Source organism: Labrus mixtus, chromosome 16, assembly GCF_963584025.1.
Source record: "Labrus mixtus chromosome 16, fLabMix1.1, whole genome shotgun sequence".
NCBI lineage: Eukaryota > Metazoa > Chordata > Actinopteri > Labriformes > Labridae > Labrus > Labrus mixtus.
This window is the reverse complement of record NC_083627.1, coordinates 20,499,524-20,522,393: the sequence shown is the minus strand read 5'-3', so window position 1 is coordinate 20,522,393 and position 22,870 is coordinate 20,499,524. Positions and strand designations below refer to the sequence as shown.

Genomic DNA, 22,870 nt, shown 5'->3' with positions numbered 1-22,870 from the left:
AGAGAAAAGTAAAGTGATCGTGCCATCCGCTCATCAGTGGCAACAGAAAGTGTTGAGAAGCTCTCATCAAAGGGCAGCAAGCTCGCCCGCCTGACTTCTCCTGCTGTTGTCTGACCAGCTGACTCGCCGGCTGACAGAATGATAGCTTCTTTGTAGTGCTACCTTTTTGTCTCTGAATTTCTCTGGCTCCTCACAAATTAAACTGGAGTGTTTGAAGTGAGTTGATGCGCTCATATGCTTCTCCCTAAATCCCCTTACGCCCTTCCTTCCACTTGGTTGGCGTGCTTGTCTTTTTTGAATGCCTTTTTGCAGACTCAGGCTCCCACAGCACGATCTGAGCACAGCCTACATACAATAGCAAAGAAGCAGCAGCTCCCTCTGGCATCTGCAAACATGTCAGCAACGCATCCTCACAGCAGCAGCAACATTGCGAGTACTGCTTCCTTGCAGTTTTCCGTGACAAGACAACACACAACCCCATTGTCTTTTGATTTAATTGTGCTGCTTCAGGCTGCTGGTTAGTCACACAACAGGCCAGAGAGGCATACCTAAGGGGGAATGAATTGTGTGGTGCAGAAACAAACAAAAAAATGCTCCACATCCCGCACACACTGGTTAGTAGTATGTACCAGTTTTTAAAGGAGCATGTGAGAACTCCTCGAGAGCCGATTACAATGGATGAAGGAGAGGAGTAAGACAAAGGGAGAGAAACCCATCTTTCCAGCAAAAAGTACTTTTAGTACCAGGAGATTTGTTTCCATATATCTAAAGGTTCCTGCAGCCCAGTATTGTTTGAATTTCCAGGAAGTTCTAAGGAACTGTGAAAATATGTCAAACTAGTCTGCTGATGTGTGGTCAGCCCAATCCTGCTATACTCAACCAATCAGCAGTGTTTGTTGCTGCAAGGCCTACCCCCAAAGTCCTTTATCTTCTGAAAGTATTAACCTGGAAACTAACTCTTCTGGGTGCAAAATGAAGTCCTTGGTGGTGTCTCACACATGCACAAAATTCCTGAAATCTCCCTAAAATTGATAACGTGAATATGTCAACAGACACGAGGCGTCATCGTTTCAGACTCTGTTGCCTCATTCACCATTTCTGTTCTTTTAACATCTTGTCCTGCCTCCTGGGACCCGCGCCCTCCTGTCCAATAGGGAACATCTCTCTGTAAGTGGCATATTTTAGCAGGCAAAGTCAGGAAGAATTCAGCGGCAGCCTGCCTGGCAGTTTCTATGCATTTCCAGAGCTCCCTCCAAAAGTTCTGAGTCCTCAAGGAAAAGTTCTCGCTGTGGAGACACGGCTATAGTTTGAGAAATGGAAGGGAGACAGCTGGAGTATGCTGAAGTCGAGGGGTTGGCAAAAAAAGATGAGATGGACAAAGAGAGGCTATGGAGAGGTCAGCGGTGTGAAAGAGAGGATAAAAGAAGAAACAGGAATATAGTATGAGAGAGATGTTGACAAGGCAAAAAGGGAGCAGCCCCCAGCCTCAACATGGCATCAGATGCAATGCCCGCAGTCAAGACATACATCTATCTGTCTCACTTTTATCTCCTAAATGGATCCAGCCCTGAGAGCCCCATAGGCGGAACGTGAGGCTTCTAACGTTTGACGTCTCTTTTTCCCCTCCAGCATCGTCGAAAGGCAACAAGGGCTTCCTTTAATGTCTTTTATCGGCCTGTCATGTCAGCTGTCTCTCTCCCTCCAGCTTCCTCTTTCTTACCTTTTCACCTCTCGCACCATGATCCATAACTCCTATTTCCTCTGCTTTTTTTTAATCCTCATCTTCTTCTTCTTCTAATGCCCTCCTTCCTCCTCCCGTGTAGCATGCTAATGTTCTCAGAAATTACAGTGAGGTAAACAGAGCAGGGTGTCCAAATGAAATAACAGCCACAGGGCTGTCAGCTACAGCGAGGGGGCCATCCGTCAGTGAGGAAATGACACGTCTGCCACCTCCACTCCCCCTCCTCCCCTCCTGTCACACACACACACACACACAGTCAGATTCCTCCTGTCCTCCTTTTTGGCAAGGTGAAGGAATTATGCTCATCAAAGGCCCAGCGCAGCCTGGAGCCTTTCCATTAGCCTGGTACAACACTGGTCAATGGCAGGGGGACACACACACTTCTGGGAAACATACACACATTAAGGGAAAACGACACACACACACACACACACGCTTAGAATTACAGTATTTGATGGAACAAGCACACACACATAATTACTCGTAGATAGGATATATGCACAGGTTCACACAGACCTCAATTACCATTTCATTCATAGCCTGACAGCGGAGCGTGTGCCAAGGATGACATTAAAGGAAATGAAATCTCCTCGTGGAACGGGCCCGCCTGTCTCACCTCCCGTCAAAACGCTCCCGTTTTCCACTCCTCCCCGTGTAACCTTCTCATGTGGGTATTTAGGGGCTTTGTGGCGCGGAACATCCAAAAAAAAGAGGAAAACTCAGCGAGGCGGCCGTGCGTATAGATGAGGCCTCCCAGTGATAATCCCAGAGCAAACGAAGCCCCCCCCCCCCCCCCCCCCCCCCCACACACACACACACACACACACACACACACACACACACACACACACACACACACACACACACACACAAATTACCACATACCGCGTGTATCGTCACATGCTCTCTTTCACAAACTCTGGCATCATTGGCTTAGCCCTGTGAGTGAGTGATCCAGACCCTCCTGTCTGCATTTAAAGACCAAACCTATTTGACAAAATCCTGAAAAACATCGGCTCACTTCACGAGAGAAACTCAAAGACTCAGAATCAGAATCGGGTTTTATTGCCAAGTACATTTACACATACAAGGAATTTGACTTGGTGTATTGGTGCTAAACATTTAACAAGGAAAAAAAGCAGAACTAGCAACAACTTAAATAATACAGTAGAAGAAGATATTACAATATATAACATAGAATTAAAACATTTTAAATATGAAGATAAAAAACACAAAATGTATAAAGGGGGAATGTAGGAGCTGTGCAGTGGACTATGAGAAAAGAAAGCACAGCTGCTCTGCTGCACACACCAAAGGGACTTAGCAGGAGAGTGACATGTGTACAGTAGATTTTTATGGGCAGATTTAATTTAGCCTCATTCTCTGCCAAATCCTGTGTTATACAAATGCCTGTGAGCCCTTTTCTCACTCGCTCTGAAGAGTGTAAATGTGACAAACCTGCAGAAGAAGGAGGAGTCAGAAGTTCGGTAATTGAGCTGCGTTTTTTTTTTTTTTTTTCTCTCTCTCCCGCTTTCTGTGTCGGGCACCAGCTTTCTCCCAAAGGCTTTAATCAGATCAAACATGTCCTGTCAGATAAGACGGCTAATTAATCAGGGGAAGGACCCGTCTTCTCCTCAGACAGACGGAGAGATGAAGGCAGGTGGAGGCACTTCCTCTCCTCCTCCTCCTTAACCTCTTCCTGCGCCGTCAAACAGAAAGCAAAACAAGACGGAGAGAAGACAGCGTTGCCTGTGGCGAGCCGCAGAGAGTCTGTAAAGATTCTCAAAGACGGTGTTTACATGCAGGCTTCTGCAGCTGAAGTGTCTCTGCAACCCCCCTCTGAGAAGATGACAGACTTCTGGAGTGAAGTTGCTGTTAACAGCTCCGCATATATGCCTGTGAAATAGATCACTGAAGATTCACTTCTTTTTTTTTAAATCTTTTTTAGGCGTTTATTTGAGGCCAAATCAAGTGAAGTCAAAGTGAAGTGGTGCTATTCACAGATCACACGGCTCGCTGTGGTTAAGGAAGTAAATCTTCAACTTGCCCTTTTCCTCTCCTTGTCTCGTCTTGATGCCAGCTTTTTTTTTTAAGGTTTATTAGACTGGACTTCACAAATTCAACCAAAACACTCATGGACTAATGCCACTCACGTTTTCCTTTTCATTCATATAAAGGCATAAACTGTGTTTTTATCTTGCTAGATTGCTCTTGATATCCTGGATAGATTCTGTAGCCTTTCTAATAATTTAAATGATCATCACAGAGATCATTGCCTTTCAAAGGCCCTTTACTGCATTATTGATCTAAACTGGATAGAAAATACCAATCTTACAAGAAGCTTTGATTTAAATGTGAGAAGAGAATGTACAGATTGCCTTAAATACATGCATAATTTAGAGTTTCAAAGTAAGCCAGTCATGCATTGTGAACATCATATTCAGAAGTCAGAAGCCTGAATCATCCCTTATCCTGGGTGAAAGTAACCTGCATCAGCTGGAAGCAATCTCATAGATACCAGGAAACTGTTGCACGTACATGGACAAAGGACATAGGGACTGTGATGGGAGAGGAATGGAGACACAGTTGCACACATGATTAGAAACATGCATACTGTTATTCTCGTGCATGTAGGAACAGGAATGACTAGGTGTGTAATGTTCTGTGTTTACATCATATCCAAAGATCAACACCAGGAAAAATGTTTAAAACAAAGCGTCCTATGAGCATGTATAGTTCACACCTGCAGCGTCAAAAGATACTCTCCAGAATACAGTGAACTGACAGAAATAAACTCACCCCCAATTGTGATGTAAAAAGGTAAAGGGTTAATCTTCTTAGCATCTCCATAGGGTTGGGACAAAATATGAATATGGCATTATGTCATTGTCTTGTGATTGTCCAGTCTTGATATTTCAACCCAAAAATTGCACTTTAAACAGATTTTTCTTCAAATGACTCCCAAAGTCACCTCATCATGACCCTTCACGGTGGGGTTGATGACAATGAATGAGGGTACCGTGAACAGACTAGACTGGCCAAGGATGAAGTTGACAGCGGGATACAAGAAGACATAGAGGACAGAGAGATAATGTCAGACAGCGGTGAAGAGAAGTTAAGAGATGAAGCTCAATAAGAGGGGAAACTGACACCACATTGCATAAATCCTGCACTTTAATTAAAGAGGCGTTTCTTCAGTCACTCAGCAGATATCGGGACATGACTGGTCTTGCAATCTATCAATTACTGCAGAAGCGCTGTACACTGATATCATTGTTATCCCAGGCCACTAACTGCATGTCATATCTTAAGTAAATCTGTGATTCCCACCTTTCATCTCCATCAGTGTTTACTCAGAAAACCCCTGCAGTATCTAATGTGTACTACATACAATTAAGAGCTGAAGTGGCTGTAAATGAAAATGAAACAATATTAGTTTGATCATCACACTTGACTAAGGTTTGTTGTGCTTGGTGCTGTTGTATGAGCGGTTTGGAGATGTGGATGCTGGATGGAGGGAAGATTTGATGAATGAGAGATGGATACAGATCTGAATTTGGCTGGCTTCCTGATTGGATAGTTTACCTTCTTCTACCTGAGTGGGAGGATGGATTGATTCAATTCTAATATGCATCATAAACGAAACATAATTAGAGATAAGGATGACATAATGTACCTTCCTGTGTGATTTAAAGCCTGACTGATTTGTGGCATAGATGGATTGAGCGCTGGCTGCCTGGTTCAGTGACTGATTGACTGCTGGGGCTGGTGCTGCTGATTCCAGCTGTTCTCCTGTGGAACCCTCAGGGCCCTCTGCTACCTCAGGCTCAACCCACCACCAGCTGTGCAGCTTCACCTAGCTAGCAGCAGCCTCTGGGCACTACAGAGGAAAACGCTGTTCTACAATACACACTACACAGCCTCTCTCTTTCTTGATCTTTAATCTTAACACTTAAAATCGAGGAAAAAGAAACACCCAGAGGACTCCGTACAAGCTTTTTTAAAATATGTACAGCATGCAGAATGTGAATCCACACTTGTATCGTCATAATACTTTCCGCTCACGCAAATCCATAATGTAGCCTACACCCTGTCTCTCACGCACCCTGAGGCACAGTGAACTATCGATGCATCCTTATTGCATGTGAGCATACGAGTGTGTGAGTCAATGGGGCCAAACGTCATGCGAGTTCAGTCAGAGTTTGGTCCCACAGTTTGGCAGTAATGTGACGCGTGTTTCATGTTGATGTATAATTCATCATTCCTTACACTGGTGATGCATTCTCATCTTTTCTTCTCCCTCTTTCTCACTCCACAGCAACAAGAGCAGGACCCCACCAACCTGTACATCTCCAACCTGCCGGTGTCTATGGACGAGCAGGAGCTGGAGAACATGCTGAAGCCTCTGGGTCACGTGATCTCCACGCGGATACTGAGGGATGCCAACGGGGTCAGCAGAGGAGTCGGCTTTGCAAGGTACGCAGTAATAATGAAGACAGTATCAGCATGACAAGCTCTCGATAAGAGGGGCTCACTATAAACTATGATAATGTATTGTAAGTAATTGACTGCATGAACTGTACCCTTGGGTCAAATCTTACTTCCATAGTCGATCTAATATTTGTAGTTTTTCATGTTAAGCACACTTGACTGAAGCCATATGAGTCAACTGAGATTGGATGACATAATCAAGATACTTTGTCACGACGCTATATTATTGCAATTTTAAATGCTGAATATTGCAATAACATATTTCTCTAAATGATGTTCCTAAAGTGACTGTTTCACAACATCGTGTTTTTGGTATAAGAGAAAGTGAATGGTCAAGTGAAGAGAGCCAGATGGTATTTTAAAAAATGAAACTACCCGCTGATCAAATTTTAATTCCATACTCAACCTGCATACAATGTTTGTTATTTTTGATCTGTGCACAAGTGAAAAAGCACACCTGAATGCAGCCTCGTGTATTAGGGGTCAACCGAAACCTGATCATAATAATAAGAAAGATAATAATGTTATTTTGAACTTTTGTAGGTGTGCTGAGGATCGGAATACTATATTTATAACCTTTTTTTTTTTTCAACTTAGGAATGATGAAGCAGGCAGAGTTGTTGGTACGTCGAAAATTGCAACAAAAATTAAAATAAATTACCCTATTTATTAAATAAATAATCAATTATTCAATCTTTATTTGTATAGTGCCAGTTCATACCAAATGTAATCTCAAGACACTCTACAAAAAGAGCATTTTAAAGACCTTACTCTTAGTTATATTATATACAAAGACCCAACATGAATCCATCGTGAGCACAGCACTTCCTTTAAACGGGCAGAAACATGACATCCTCGTCTTTCTATAAGGCCAACTGTCTACAGATCCCTGCTGACCTCAGTGCTGAAGAAACATCAGCGTAGTGGATTGAAATGCACTTTTTAAATCATTCTTGTATCATAAAGTTGAGCCTTTTTTTTTTTGTATTACTCTCAAAGTTTCTATACTTCGATATTTAAAGTTTGTGATTTTGTGTTGACACAAAATTCCCAAAAAAGTATTGTGATACTATGATGTAAGGAGGAATTGCCCCCGATGCCTAATGTACACTAGCATGTTCTGGCATATTTGACACTGATTCCTTTATACACCACACGTCCAAATTCAAAGACACTTGAAGGATGAATCCTGCCTCCAGGTTGCTGCAACTTTGTGAGGTTATTTGTTTGTGTGACAGTGGATGCTGCTGTCTTTGTCCATGCCTGTGCATTAGAGTGTTTGTGTGTGTGTGTGTGTGTGTGTGTGTGTGTGTGTATACGTGCCTGTGCATTCACACACATTCACAGACACCAGCAATTACCCGCTTGTCCTTACAGAATATCCAGGGCTGCTATATTTCCACCAGCAAGCCTACCACTGAGCAGTTTATTTCTTTTTCGACTTATAAAAGTTTCCACTTCAGCTTGTTAATCCCCCAAAGTCATAAAGCGCTCTGTCCTTGTCCTCTGCAGCCGCCACCAGGCTCTCATTCCTCTGCACACATGCCTCCCTTGTTTACCCAGAGGAGGCCACTGACGGCCACACAACCGCCATCTTGCAGGGATTTTTCTTAATCACCCACTCTGGCTGAACTCCTCTCCTATTCCCCGCTCTATTACCAAGGGTTACAGCAGGACAGACGAGGGAAAACACACACACACACACACACACACACACACAGAACACCAACTTTCACACGTACACACACAGACAGGTAGGCAGCCTCCTGCGGACCAACAAGCAGAGCACAGCAACAACCTGCCACAAGCCACCTGTTCAAGTAGCCCTCGGTGGGAGGAGGGAGAGGCGTGATGGAAAGGGCGAGTGAGACGGTGGGGGCAGGAGAGAGAGAGGGACAGGAGTGTGAAACAATGGCAAGGTAAAAAAGAACTAATCATAGAGGTTATTAGAGAAAGAAGGAGAAGGTGATGTGAAGGAGGACGCAGAGGGAGACGAGATTGAGGAGCAGAAAGTGAAACAAGGGAGGGAGAAAAGAACGAAGGGTGATGTTTTGGTTAGGTCAAAAGAAAAAAAAATACAAAATGAAGCGATAAATAACATTGTGGGCGTTATAGAGTAAAACTGAAGAAGAGAAGAAAAAGGAACATTTTAAGACAAAAAAAAAAGAAATCCTGGCGGTTTAATGGCGCTGCTGTCAGCAGCCGTGTCAACAGACGGATGGACAGACAGCTGTGGAGGGCCGGGCCATGAGGGGCATTAGAGAGAGTAAACTGAGCTAAGTGTTTGTGGGCCGATCCATTACTGTTATCAGAGCCCATTACTCCAGCCCCAGTACTAATCATTGCAGACAGCAGCACCTGATGCCATTAACCAGCAGCACACAGAGAGCCTGCCTCGCTTCCCTTTACCTTCCCCGGCTGCCTCCGCCAGCGACCAACAACACAGTCTGGCTGGCCCGTTTGTTTTTCCTGTTTCCCTCTAACATCCCAGTCTGCCTTATTTACTCCTCGTCTACCCACCTGTTTTCTGTCTACCTATACCTGCTGGAATAATTGAAAGAGTTGAGGAGGAGGTGAGCAATGAACGTCCAGAGGGGGGTGTGAGGACGATGGGTAAAGAACGCCTGGGAATAGTGCTGGATGCTAAACATCAACACTTTTAAGAAAGACATCAAAAGTGATTAAAATACATATTTTTAAAACATAAAACACAAACACACGTATCATTTTTTCACAAGCATTTAGTTGAGCGTACACTGTGCACAGGGCTGTTAGAGGGGATATGTAAGCAGATGGATTAGAAGATAATTATCATCTCATGTAATCATGAACTCTATTTATATTGACTTTACTGCAGGGTGCTTTCATCAAGTATATAGCAGAGTGCTAATATAATAAAAGCAGGTTATGATAAGTCCTCTTACAGGTTTTATGTAGAAATGTGGAGTCTGTACACTGGGGTCCGGGTTTTCAGGATGGGAAGTGTTCTGGTTTCACTTTGTAGTACATTTTTCGTCCGTATGTGCTACAAACTTTAAGTCTCAATCAAGGGCTCAGAGCTGAAGGGATTGAAGGATTCCTTTAACATGCACCCCTTCACTGCCTTTTCTTTTTTTTAATGGATCAAAAGTCACTGAATAAGGGGCGCTGGTTTGCCGAATGGTTAGGACGCGTTTCATGTACTGAGGCTGTAGTCAGAATCAGAATCAGAATCTGGGTTTATTGCCAAATACATTTACACATACAAGGAATTTGACTTGGTGTATTGGTGCTAAACAATTAACAAGGAAATAAAGCAGAACTAGCAACAACTTAAATAATACAGTATTAAGATATTACAATATATAAAATAGAATTAAAAAATGTAAAATATAAAATATCAAAAATAAACAATAAAAAACACAAAATGTACAAAAGGTGTAATGTAGGAGCTGTGCAGTGGACTATGAGAAAAATCTTAATGTGTGTAACTACTCACAGAGTGCATGTAAGGAAGATACATTTTTAAAGTCCAGGGGGCCTGGATGTCTAGTCCTGCAAGGACCGGCTTTGTTTGAGTCCAATCTGTGGCTCCTCTCCTGAATTTAATTCCCCCCCCCTCTCTCTCTCTCCCTGCTTGTGTTAGATATCTAACATCTAAAAAGGCTGATTTCCTTAATTATCTAAAGATTAACATGACATTTTGATTCTTGAAAAAGCCGTTTCCAGGTGTCATACATACATTCTTCAGTCCACGACGTCAGTGGCAGTGTTTTTACTCATGTCATTTCCAGTTGCTGAGTGCCACTGATGTGTTAAAGGCCAGTTGCCATGATTTGTGATCAGCTCGGTCACACTGGCTGGTTAATAGTCTTCCCAAACTCAGCGGGAATGGAGAGAAAAGACAGAGAGAGAGATGGGGAAAAAGGAGTGCACTCAGGGTCAGTGAGAGATGGATGGTGCGAGGATGTGTGAAAGATTACATATTCTAAAAAGAGAAGTAGGCAGAGGAAAAAAGGGAGAAAGATGTGGATGTGGACGTAACAGAGAAACAAAAAGGAAAAGGAGGGCACGGCGGAAAGTGAGAGAGATGGGGCGCGAGAGAGCTGGGGGGGGTAACGTTGAAAGATGGAGGAAATAACCAAGGTTGAAAGACAGGGAGGAATGAGAGAGACGTCAAAAAGAAGAGGTGCAGACGGGCCGGGAGTAAGATGGATGGGACGGAGAGAGCGATAAAGAAGCTGTGGTGAAAAAAAAAGAAGGATGAAGGTGGAGATGGGAGAGGGATGAGAGACAGAGGACAGAGAAGTTAGAGGCTGACTGGGTGATATGAGTATTCTCAATGGAGGGTGGCGAATAGAGCATGGGAATCTGGAAAGAACTGAATTCTACATTTAAAAAAAATGAAGCATATTACCATGAGCACAGACACAGCAATAACACAAGCATGCTGAAAAACTCATTTTAACACGTGTCTTTGTAAATATTCACTATAGAATCTTCTTTCTAACATGTGAACAAGAGGTGGTTTAACTCATGCTGAATTTGATTTTGACTGTTTTTAAAGCCGCCTAATACAACAGTCGAACGCAGTATACAGTATGTACTGCACACTGCGTTCAACAATAGTATGTACTGTAGTATGACTGCCAGTCGGTGGTTGTTTTTGCAGTATGTCAGGCCCGGAAATCATCTAGATAGTTTTGGAGGGCTTGACTTGCCCTTAAGTGCCACCAGTAGGTTGAGATTTTTCACTGAAACATCTTGATAATTGAGTTGGGTTTCCTTGAGTATCTCAATGTTTAAACTTAGATGTATACTATCACAAACACTATCACTACATCCATACAAAGGACACTGCAGAATTCCCAGTGTAGTGTTAACTACATATCCAAGATGGCAGCCAACAAACCAACAGAGCCCTACACTACGATGACAGTGTTTGCCTTCATATCAATGCTGAGTGTAAATGGACGTTTTCACAATATAATCAAAGGAGTGGAAAGAAACATGCTGGCAAGCTGAAAAGAGCATGAAGCACCTTCATTGCTTGCACTTAGGATCCCATCGGTTCCACAGTGGTCTTATTATATAAACGTCATCTTCCTCGCCCACTTGCACTCTGTGAATGTACCTGAATATCACCTGCTGTGTCCACAGATGGGCTCACCCTGATTTCATGCTAAAAAGTTTTACTATAGGGGGCTGGCAGGAAGAAGTCCAGAAAAAGTCTGGGTGCAAAATTTGGCTGTTTGAGTTCACACATGCAGCTCACCCTGAAATGTTCCGGAAAATTCCACTTGCCACTCAGTAATCCAGTTATCCAGATGGGTCACTAATAGGTACAGTATAGTATTGGTTATGAGCCAGGAGTTCAGCATTACAGTTAAGTTCACCACTGACTGTGTGGTAAAGAAACTGAGGTGTTGCAGTACACCTGGGTGACACTGATTCTTGAACATGGTCTTGTCAGAGAGAGTGAACATGGCTCAATGTTTAAGATTCAAATAAAGGACTTGGGTGTGATTTCAATTTAATAGAATGTGAAGATATGTGGTTGTGTGATATGTTTATAATGAAAAAAGAGTAAACCTAAGCAGGAGGATAAGTGTCACTGCTCAAACTTACTCTGCATTTCCCCTGAAAACATAGGATGAAATATATGTTATGTGCATACCTATAGAGAACAAACCATATGACGTATTTTTGTAGGCCAACCCGGAAGTATCATCTCCATGGGGTCTAATGAGAATTCTCCTATGGGATTTTTTCATTGGATTTTGGATCATTGCAGAAAATAATCTGTGTTAAACGCACGTTTCTGAAGCGTAGGCGTTTTGTTCAGCAGGATAATCTTCACAGATGAACATCATTTTTATGATGTTTGAAGCGTTAATGCGGCCGACAGAAGTAAAAAGCTAACGTTATGCTACAAGCTAACTACATCACGGTCGGATCTTCGTGACGTCACTACCGTTATGCTTCAGATGATCTCAGGTAAACTAATCCACGTAGCTTAATAAATAGTTTACTAACATAATATTCACCTTAACCTAAAGATTAAACCTACAGGAGACATCTCAGACTAGTGAGAGAGTTCCCGTCCTCTGTGTCCGGCGTGATGACGTTTAATGTCCCCGACAACCACTGTAGTCACATTTAGCCACTTGTTAGCAACCGTCTTTTTAAAGACGTGTAAAAACTTCTAAATTCACAAGTGGGGGTATTACCTAACGTAGTTTATGTGGTCTAACAAAACACCAACATCTCTTCAGCTTGTGTTAACGACAGACCTTATTTCAGGCGTCTAACCACAAACCCATTCAAAATCCTCATTGACTTTTAGACGTTAGACCCCATGGCGCTCAAATGCTAACTTACTTCAGGGTTTTAGGACTCACTCCTGTGGCGCATAGGCAATGAATTTGTGCTTTTTATGTGTTTGATACACTTTTTTAACATGTTTAAATGTGCCTCATGAATAGGTATTTGTGTCTGTGTACTGATGATGAGAGAGATCAGAGACCTCCTGCTGGTCAACTGCTCACCCAACAGACGTTTGATCAAATGGCTCGACAAGAGATGAGTCAGTTGACTATCTGTTTTCTCTCTCTCTCTCTCTCACTTGCAATCAGAGTCATCAACTACCTTCTCATACCTTCCTCTCTGCATCCTGTTCTCTAGCCTCATACTTTGTCTTTTCTATTAGACAGGAAGAAATGCTGCATACAAACTCCTCCGCTTCAAGCTCTGAATTTCATTATGAACTTCTGACTCATACCGACAATATAACTGCTGCCTGCAGATAGACAGACGGACACACTCTATAGTCTTATTGGACTTTTGGTTTTATTCGAGTGGGTGACAACTTTTGGACTTTTTTGTTGTTGTAAATGAAGCCAGTATTTAAATTGTGGCTCCATGTATGAAAACAAAATGGAAGCAAACTCTGTTGATTGGTTTAAAAGGATTATGCTCTGCAGGAGCTGAAACTATCCTTGGCTTGGGTCATTTTATATTTGATGACTAAAGAATGGTCAGTTTCGACCTTTGCCTCAAATGGAAAGTGGCTGTGTTTGATTTTAAATCCTTTTTTTTTTCTTGTTGCAGGATGGAGTCCACAGAGAAGTGTGAAGTAGTGATACAGCATTTCAACGGGAAATACCTGAAAACCCCGCCAGGCATTCCAGGTGAGTCTGCCCTCCTTTGCTTTACATTACGCTTGCATCACCCCTCTCCTCTCTTTCCTTTCATGAAAACCATCAACTTTGAAATGAGAAACTTCCTTTCGAATCCAATTATGGTAATTTCTCATTTTAAGATGGTCCGGACAGCTTGATAGATTGTGTACACCGTTGTTTCTGACACCTGAAGCTGACGGTTCTATGAGTCTCTTCCTCTCCGTGTCCCTCTCCCTCTCTTTTATTTTCTCTGTCGCCCTCTCTGCCCCCCCTGTGCTGGTGCTGCCGCTGAAGGCTGGAACTTCTTGGGCAGGAGGAAACCCTCTTAATATTCACACTCATGCCTCTGTGCTGTTCTTTGCAATCTACTTAAGAGCCTGCACTCTCCCCTCGTTTCCTCTCCTGCTCCTGCTCTCTGTTGCCGTGTCCTTTCTGCCTCCTATCTGTCTTTCCTGCAGTCACCCTAGACCGTGGAACAAGGAGAGCGCCGGCAGGGGAAAAGAGGTTGAAAAGAAAGAGTGTCACATAATGGAGACAGATGTGCAGACAAGATTGTACCACGTAGCATGTTAGCACAGAAATCTGTCTTTTTACTCGAAGTCTGAAAGTCCCCAAAAAGTTTGGAACAAAAGGAGACAAAGCATTGGAATTTCTGGAAGCAGCCCAAGTCTCTGAGGGCGCAAAGGTGGCAAAAGGTGGATGCAAAAAAGGAAGCGGGGTGGAAGGAGAGTAAAGATATAAAAGAAAGAGTCAGAGGGAAAGGCCAGGATGAAAAAAAAAAAAACATGCTGCCGAAGCACTTCTGGGGCCAGGTGCTGCCGCGCTGGGAGCCTCCCATGCGTCCCAAGCAGGACGGGGGTGACACCAGTGAGGTCTCCTTCACCCCTGTGGCACTTTTATTAACAATACTCACACCTTCACAGAAACAGATTCACAAATGGCTCTCCACTATCTAGCTTCCTGGATTTAGAATCTCCGTATACGCTCAGCTGCTGCCTAGCCAGCAGCCATTAAAGGCAAGGTGAGTGGTTATATTGAAGTTGAGCTGTAATAGGAAACCTTTAAAGCAGTAATATCAGGCTGACCTTCCCCTTTAAGGGTCTATCTCCGGGCTGCTCAGGCTGTATTATTGTTAATGGATTGTTCAGGCTTGTGCCAAGCATGGAGATTTACTGCGCTGATCAAGGAAATCCTTCTGTGGAATTAAAGAATGGTTTAGTTTACAAGGTCTGCTCTGGTCTGGTGCCTCTCTGGTCTGTGCTAAAGAGACCATGAAATCTCACTTTCTGTTGATGTTTGCCTGCGTGTACACACGACTAACTGTCACAGATGCTTTTATCGTTCCCTGAGCTGCAGACAATTTTTAATCTGACACACATGCACAACACAAAACACAAATGCATGCAGTTTTTTATTACACATTGTGTTACTTTTGCAAGCCTAAAAATAATTAGTAACACTGATATTGACGATGGCATGGTGCTCCACAGGGTTAGTACTGAAATGTAGAAATAACAACAACAACAACTGACAGCGCAAGAAACACAATCAGCCGTGATCAAACCCATTGTGATTATGTAAACACTTTCACAACAAGTTCATTATGTTAATGGTCGAGTTTCAAGTGTTTTGTGTTTCTTTCCAGAGTTATTTTTTGATGATAATCCTATTTACATAATATGTTTAGCCGAGCATGCTGTAAGGTGTGGCTACCTGTGATGTCTCTACTAAGGTGGTCTGTAAACCAGGACAGAGATGTAGCAACAACGTCCAAACTAGAGGCTGACACAGGAGTGTTTTTTCTGTCTCATGTCTATCCTGGCATCCCGCTACCGTTCACGTTCTCCATTTGGCCAGTCCGTTAGCAGTAATAATAACAGTTAGTTACTTGTTTTACAAACAGAATATGATGTCGCACTTCCGTTGCGCTCGACTCTTATGAACTTTTTTAGTATGTGTGACTTGCCCCAAAGCTCTGTCAGTTGAACAGACGGATCATTGATTTTAACTTTGCCCTGTAGCTCTGCTTTCTCCACATCAGTTATACCATGATTCCTCCTCCTGTTGACTTTTTTTGCCTGTCCCCTCCCAATCCCATGATCAGTAGTGAAATCTATTCCTGTCCTGCAAGACTCGAGTAGAAATGTCAGCCTAGAGTCCAGACCTAACCAAAGAAGTAAGATGGCAACAGCCAAAACAAAGAACTCCATCCATCTATTTCATACAGTTTATGCTAAATATCAACAGTGGATCCTGAATTTCAGAATCACTGTATTTGGAGGTAAACCAACAACGAGTGCAAAAAAAATATCAGTAAAAACTTCACATTAAATCTTTGCGCTCACATGTTTGAGCTTATTGTTTCAAATGTGCAGAATCATGCCACTTATTTTTTAGCAATGACACCTTTGTTATAAATGGCTCAAATTAAAAAGGTGACGCAGAGAAATATTACTGTAATGAGAGGTGTACACAAAACTTTAAATAACACATTCAAACTGCACCTAAAGGGAAACACAGATCAGGTCAACGTGCACTCGTGCTTTCTCTACAATGTTCTATCCATGAATACTGATGCTTTAAAGCTCCCTCTGTGAGTCCTTTGATACTCTCTCTGTAGGGTTGAATTTGTGACAGGGTGGGGGATGAGGAAGTGTGCTTTTTTTCCCACTTTTTGACGCTGTCCATGTTTACCTTCTGTCTGCTAAATGGAGCACTCTGGACATTCCTCTGTTATCAAACTCAGATGTTCCTCTTCGGCCGACCCCGGGGATGTGTCTGTTTCTCACACAGGCAGCCAGTTTCCATTTGGAGACGTGTATTTTTTGTGTGTGCATGTGTGCAAGTTATGCATTCTCACTACATGTGTTTTTGTCTGTGTCCTGATTCATACGTGCATATCACAATTTATGTGTTTTAAAGTGGGAACACATATGCACTGTATGTGTGTGCTGACAGAGTGTGTGTGTGTGTGTGTGTGTGTGTGTGTGTGTGTGTGTGTGTGTGTGTGTGTGTGTGTGTGTGTGTGTGTGTGTGTGTGTGTGTGTGTGTGTGTGTGTGTGTGTGTGTGTGTGTGTGTGTGTGTGTGTGTCATGTTGGTGGTATTTCCCCTGAGCCCCTTGTTATGCAGGGCAGCTTCTTCATCCATCCTGCTCTGACAGCTCAGCGGCACCCCCTGGGGGGGCCCCTCGCCACACACGGCACATCATGAGCGTGTGTGTGTGTGACAGTGCACGATGGGTATGCTCGTGTGACAGCCATGACTACTACTCTATGTGAGCCTTGACACACACGCACAAAACCGCACAAGCACAAATACAGTCATGCACCGCTAACTTTGACCTGAATGGAATGTCAACATCCATATAATGCTAATGAAAGGCTTCTTTTTTTTTTTTTACCACCGTTTAGTGACAAAACTAAGCCCACAAACACACTCACAATGAAGCTGGAGTGCCATGCACACAGCAAAAACAAGAACACACAAACTCCATGACACATGCACACACACATGCACACACACATGCACACACACATGCACACACACATGCACACACTGTTCTTAATGCGGGTAGCTAACTCACCAATCCTCTCAATCTGACAAGCCTCTACATTTCCAGCTAAGCCATTCAATCACGCTGTGTCAAGGGATGTAGATGTTTGTGTGTGTGTGTGTGTGTGTGTGTGTGTGTGTGTGTGTGTGTGTGTGTGTGTGTGTGTGTGTGTGTGTGTGTGTTTTTGTGTGTGTGTGTGTTTTTGTGTGTGTGTGTGTGTGTGCGTGTGCGTGTGCGTGTGTGTGTGTGTGTGTGTGTGTGTGTGTGTGTGTGTGTGTGTGTGTGTGTGTGTGTGTGTGTGTGTGTGTCTGTGTGTGTGTGTCTGTGTTTGATGGGGGTCGGTCTTGTTATAGTTGCCCTCTTCCTCTCAGGTGTGTCCACTGGCTATGGGAGCTGATATTGGGTTGTAACCCTGCTGTCCCATGCCAGGAAAGAGAATATGTGGGTGTCAGGAGTGGGGTCATCTGTTAAATTCAACTGACCATGGGATAATAAACGTAGAGGGGGCCGGTTTATTGGCAGTAAGTTAACACAGAGTTGCAGATAATGTAACAACACAGAGAAGCGGATGGTGGAGATGCTACCAGATGGCGGGTAATGGTGCCATAGACAGCTTCCATACACTTCCAGTTTAAATTTAATGTAATAACAGCTAGTGTCCTTGTGATTACATGAGATGTTGGGTTGATATACTGTGTGTGTGTGTGTGTGTGTGTGTGTGTGTGTGTGTGTGTGTGTGTGTGTGTGTGTGTGTGTGTGGGTACAAGCAGATGGCAGCTAATGATACTTAAACAGCTCCACTATTCTTACAGTTAAGTTTTAATGAAAGCATGTCTGCTCGTGTGGTGGTAACATGTGTTATTTAGATGCAAAATCTGGTTTAAAGCACTTTTTGATTGTGTTACTAAGAGGCAGAATGTGCAGTGTGTGAAGTGTTTCACCCTACCTGAAACACACGTAACACAACTTGTGTCCATGTTTAAAAGCAATACAACCCATCAGGGTAAAAAGGAGAGTGCTAGCAAGGAGCTTGAATTGAAGTTCAACAGAAACAAGTATGACAGCCCTCGCATATAGATGCAGCTAATAAGCTACCCAGGTCAGGTTTGTTTGTCGAGCCCTCGTTGATATGAGAGGTGCGTAGCTTTTTCGTCCAGCAAGCCGGTCGCTGAGGTGTGCTCCAGCCGCTCTGCTCTGCCCACGTCTGATTGTGATTCAGAGAGAGGGACATGATCGATAGCCCTGATGGAGCACTTCAGCTGTTTAGCTATTCTGTGCAATGCGGCAGCCGCACTCCCGGTCGCTGTGAGGCGGCTGTGAGTGTGCATACACCCCGCACGCGAGCAGAAAGTCTTCCACATGCTTGAAACATGAAACGTGCGTGGAGTACATTTATTCCAAAGGATGCACAGCCGTGTGATTATTTTTTCACCAGTGCAGATTCACTGTACTCTCTGTACAAACACGATAAAGTCCTTTCCGAGGAATGATCAACTTTCTAGCAGGGACAGAGAATAAAGAGTTATTCTTGTTTTTCAGTACAAGAGGATTTACTCAATGCACAAAACAAAAGGAATTTATGAAATGTTTCTCCAGCAATAAACCAAACTGAAGTGAGCCCAACAGGGACGCGTTATGATTTACACTGCAACCCTGAGCTCTGGGAAAGTCAAAGGAAGAGCAGATAAAAAGTGATTTAATCCGCTGGCTCCACTGAGCCCTGCTGATTAAAGCTCTCCGTCCCACAATGCATTAAACAGCTTAGAGATGACACCGTATGGTAAATGTAATTTGAACCGGAGATACATTAGCTATTGTTTGGTTTTGGCAGGTGAGTAATCTCGTGTACATTCAGTATTGTGTGTCTTCCATGTCAGGGAGGAAATGGATAACATTTGATACGCTGTGTGTTCCCCGCTGCTCCTTCTGCCATTTAGCTTCATTTCATTGTCAACAACCAAAGACCAGATTTAAAAAACATGGAGGTGCATTTCTAGAGAGGTTCAGGAAGTGTTTTCCCAAAAGACAGCACCAGACTCTGATGAATCAAGCTCCCATTATGAATGTGTAACTGTGCAAACAGACCACACTAAACGTGCTGTAACACTACAGCTTCTTCCTTTTCACTCCCGTTGTTGTTGTTGCTGTTGTTGCTCACTCCGTAGCTCTGTGCCAACATGGCAGCAGAGCAGAGAGTCGGCTCCAATATTGTCCGATAGATGCTGGATAAATAATGGAAACCACATCAGGAAGCAGCCTCAGTGGCCCTGGGAGATGGAACCAAACGGAAACATGCAATATGTACAAGCTTTCCTGCTTCTTCTTCTTTCTTTCTTTTTTTAACAATCTGGTGTTTCTCTTTCTTACCTTATCTGTTTTAACAATCTGTCTGCCTGCCCTCACATAGTCTCTATTTTAGTTCAGAAGTTCAATACTAGAGCTGTTCTATGTTAAACCTGAATATTTTACCTGTGTAGTTTCCATTGACAAAAGCTGTCTACCGGTCATTTAGAATATTCTCAGCTGACTACTCTCTTAGTGTTTCGAGTTACTTCAGCGTTCTTTTTAACTGTATTTTTTCCAGTCAGCTAGTGAGCTAAAGTTAGCGACAGCACAGCTCATGGTCCCTGAAGTCCCTCAAAGACAGTTGGACAGACACTGATTTAAAGGTTGTACCATTTTTTAATCACAGGTTCTGTTACTTTTTGAGGGGGAAGTGAGCAAACATGGAGCATGGAACATTAAGTGTGCGCTGTTATGCAGCTGAAACATAAAAATGCAGATATGAGATTGAACAATTGTTTGTAGACTTGAGGTCCAATTATCCTTTTTTAGTGTTTACAATAATTATAATAGGCTCGCAGAAAGAGATAGAATTTCAAATGTTATTATAGATAAGTTTGCATTTCAAAATCCATACAAAACTCACAGTTTCCCAATGTATTACTAATCTGTATAAAATCTAGATTACACCCAGACTTTGAGGAGCCCATTCTGATTTCTAGCTTGTGCCGGATAGAGTTCAAGGAAGCCACTATTTGACAGACCCTTCTTTAAACAAAACACAGCATGGACCTAAAGACAGTCCTGAACCTCTAGTGCTGGCCTGCCGACACATCCTGTCATCGTTTGCAGAACATGAGGCCTGTGCCACTGAGGGTGGAAGGGGGGGGGGGGGGGGGGGCTGTGGCAGAAAAAAGACAAATGTCCCTCCCTGTTGGCTTTTTCACCAAGGCAACGGTGCCAAGATAACAGAGACAGCCCACGGTATTAAAACGTCCCTCGCTGAATTAAGGCAAGTCCCAAATCACTTGGTAAGTCACAAAAAGCCCTTCTGAAACTGTCAGTCATACTTGAGTAATCCATGTTAATTTCTGCAATCCCTCCCACATTCCCCTGGCTAATAACCGGCCTGTCAGCGGGCCCATTTCTCTCCCCTACGGCGAGTAGATTTAACGTGCAGCCAAGTAGGATGGTGGCTTGGCTGTCAGAGTGTCTCAGACATGGCTGCCTCTCCATGTATGCCAAGGCACTTATTTTCCCATCATGCATACGTGTGTTATGTGTGGGTGCTGATCTGTGAATTGTTTATATGTAATGTTTTGCCATCTGTTTTTTTGGACCAAACAAAAGGTCAAATCAATTTTGTATTGATAATTCATTCACGGCCACTGTCACCCTGAGTAAACTCCACATTTCTCTGTCTCTGTTTGTGATCCACAACGACAATCAGACAGCTTTTCAATAAACACCAACACGGATAATAATTAGCCCCAAATCCTCGCTTTCAAAACGCTCTTCTCAGGATATTGCATCGTAATGAAATCTGTCCTGTTTGCATGAATCCGCCAAACCCCCCCACCCTTCATCCCCCCCAACACCCCCCCCCCCCCCCCCCCCCCCCCTTGGAGACAGGACACACAGGAAGTTATTATTGGCATCGCCAGTAAATCAGACTTCCTGAAAAAGGATCAATTTCCCCCGATGCACTTTCTCATTATAACCTTATCTCGCCCACAGACAATAATCTGGATTTGTCACGCTTTGTTTGTTTTGCCACTGAACTGTATCAATCATGAGCGCAGCCAGAGAGGAGGAGGAGGGGGGAGAGAGGAGCGGCTGTGAGTGGAATCTGTCACTGAAATATAAAATATTCACCTGCTGCTGTCCACAAAAAAAAATTGAAATAAGTCGTTTGATTGGCATCAAAGTTTGTTTAGGAAGAGAAGAGGAGCTCGGCTTCCTGGAGGGGTTTTGGGCAGAGACGATCTCCACTTTACCTCATCTAATGTAGAGGCAGACCAATGAGAAATGAGAAACATAACAAGGGAGATTAATAGAGAGATGTTTAGCTGATGGAAAAGAGACTGATTAAGAGGAAAATGTGTCAGGAATAAGAGAGGGAGATAAAAGAGAACAGATGGAAGAGGGCAGAGATGGCAGGAAAGTGATGGCTTGCATAGGGAAGTAGGACTGAAAGTTGGATCAACGCATGCTTTTGGAAGGTTAAATTCCAGTAAAGTTTAGGTCCACGCGTTGAAAGGATGACATTGGATGTGCGTCCGCTTCCTGAGCATGACCCCGATGAACCCGGCCCAGCTGTTCTTCATGCTGATCCCTCTCTATCTCTCTCCCTGTCAACCTGCATGCTCATGTCTCTCCTTTCACTTTTTTGTTGTCCCTACGTTTATTCCCTCTCTCGCTTATCTTTCCTGTCTCTTCCATCTATCATCCCTCCTCTCTGTTGGCTTGTGTAAACATTTCACAGATTCCTCCTTATCTCTCCCCTATATCTTATCTATGATATATCTGAATGCACGTGGTGTTAGTGCAGGCCCCTGGACTGGATGAAACATATTTAGTTTATTAAAGAATTTGGGAGCGTTCCCGTCTCATGGGGTTTTTCAGGCAGGCTCAGGACTCACATTTCAGTCTTTGATGTCCTAAGAATCTCCCCGTTTTTTTGTCTTCTTATACATCTCTTTGGCCCTAACTGTGCTCCCCACCAGTCATGAAATGCTGCACCTTATCTCCACAGACCCCTAGATTCCAGGTTTTTTTTTTACCTATCAGTCAACTTAATCTAATGCAGGACCTGGGGCAAATGCATTTCTTTTAGAAAGAATAATATTCAACCCCTCAGCAGATCCAGTAGGTCAGCGAGCTCACAGCCTCTCGTCCCGCCCGCCTGTCCTCCAGAATGAAGATTACATTTGCTGAGGAGGATAATCATGCTCCAGGGTCTCTGTGGTATGCCAGCAATTCAGCAGGCTCTCTCTCTCTCTCTGTGGTTCACTGGTCCTCTCCATCCCCTGCACCTTTTATTAGATACTAGGAGAGTAGTAGTGGAGAATCACAACATTAGAGCTTTCTATGTTTTTTTCCACTTCAGCATATTTTATCATGTTTTAGAGCAGACTTATTCCACTGGAAAAGGTCAGGCCCTTTCACAACCTCAGTCCAGCCTTTTGATCATGAAAAAAAGATATATGAATATTTAAAAATAGAATTCTTCTATAGGAGAGATAACACTTTATCCAGTGATGCATACATACCTAACCTAAGTTCATCATTTTATTGTTTTAATATTCAAAGGTAATTATTTTTTCAGCCCTGTTTTCTCTCCATGTGATTTATTTTCACGTTGCCAGGCAGCAAAAAATACAAATAACGAGTTTTTAACCCAGGATGTTGAAGAAGAGGAGATATACAGTAACAGAAAAAGCAGATGTGCCATTGTGTCTGACAACACAATACTTCTCTTTTGCAGGGATAGTTTGGGAACGAGTGATCCTTTCACTGTCTTTGGCACTATTATAGTGTTTAACCGTACAACAGTTCAGTGTTTACACATGCAGCATGTGCTATCAGATCAGCTGTTCGTGTGAGGGGAGAGCGCTACATAACTTAGCGGACGTGTCAGA

General features: G+C 43.3%; 1 protein-coding gene across 6 annotated transcripts in view; it reads left to right on the top strand.

Annotated features, from left to right (window-relative positions):
• The window catches only part of rbms3 (RNA binding motif, single stranded interacting protein), a 285,229-nt gene that overhangs the window by 199,065 nt on the left and 63,294 nt on the right, over positions 1-22,870 (top strand). For all 6 annotated transcript variants that reach the window (XM_061058800.1, XM_061058799.1, XM_061058803.1 and 3 more), the window contains 2 exons: positions 6,060-6,217; positions 13,322-13,401. In XM_061058800.1, the coding sequence (XP_060914783.1) occupies positions 6,060-6,217; positions 13,322-13,401 (238 nt within the window). The remainder of the gene's footprint in view (positions 1-6,059; positions 6,218-13,321; positions 13,402-22,870) is intronic.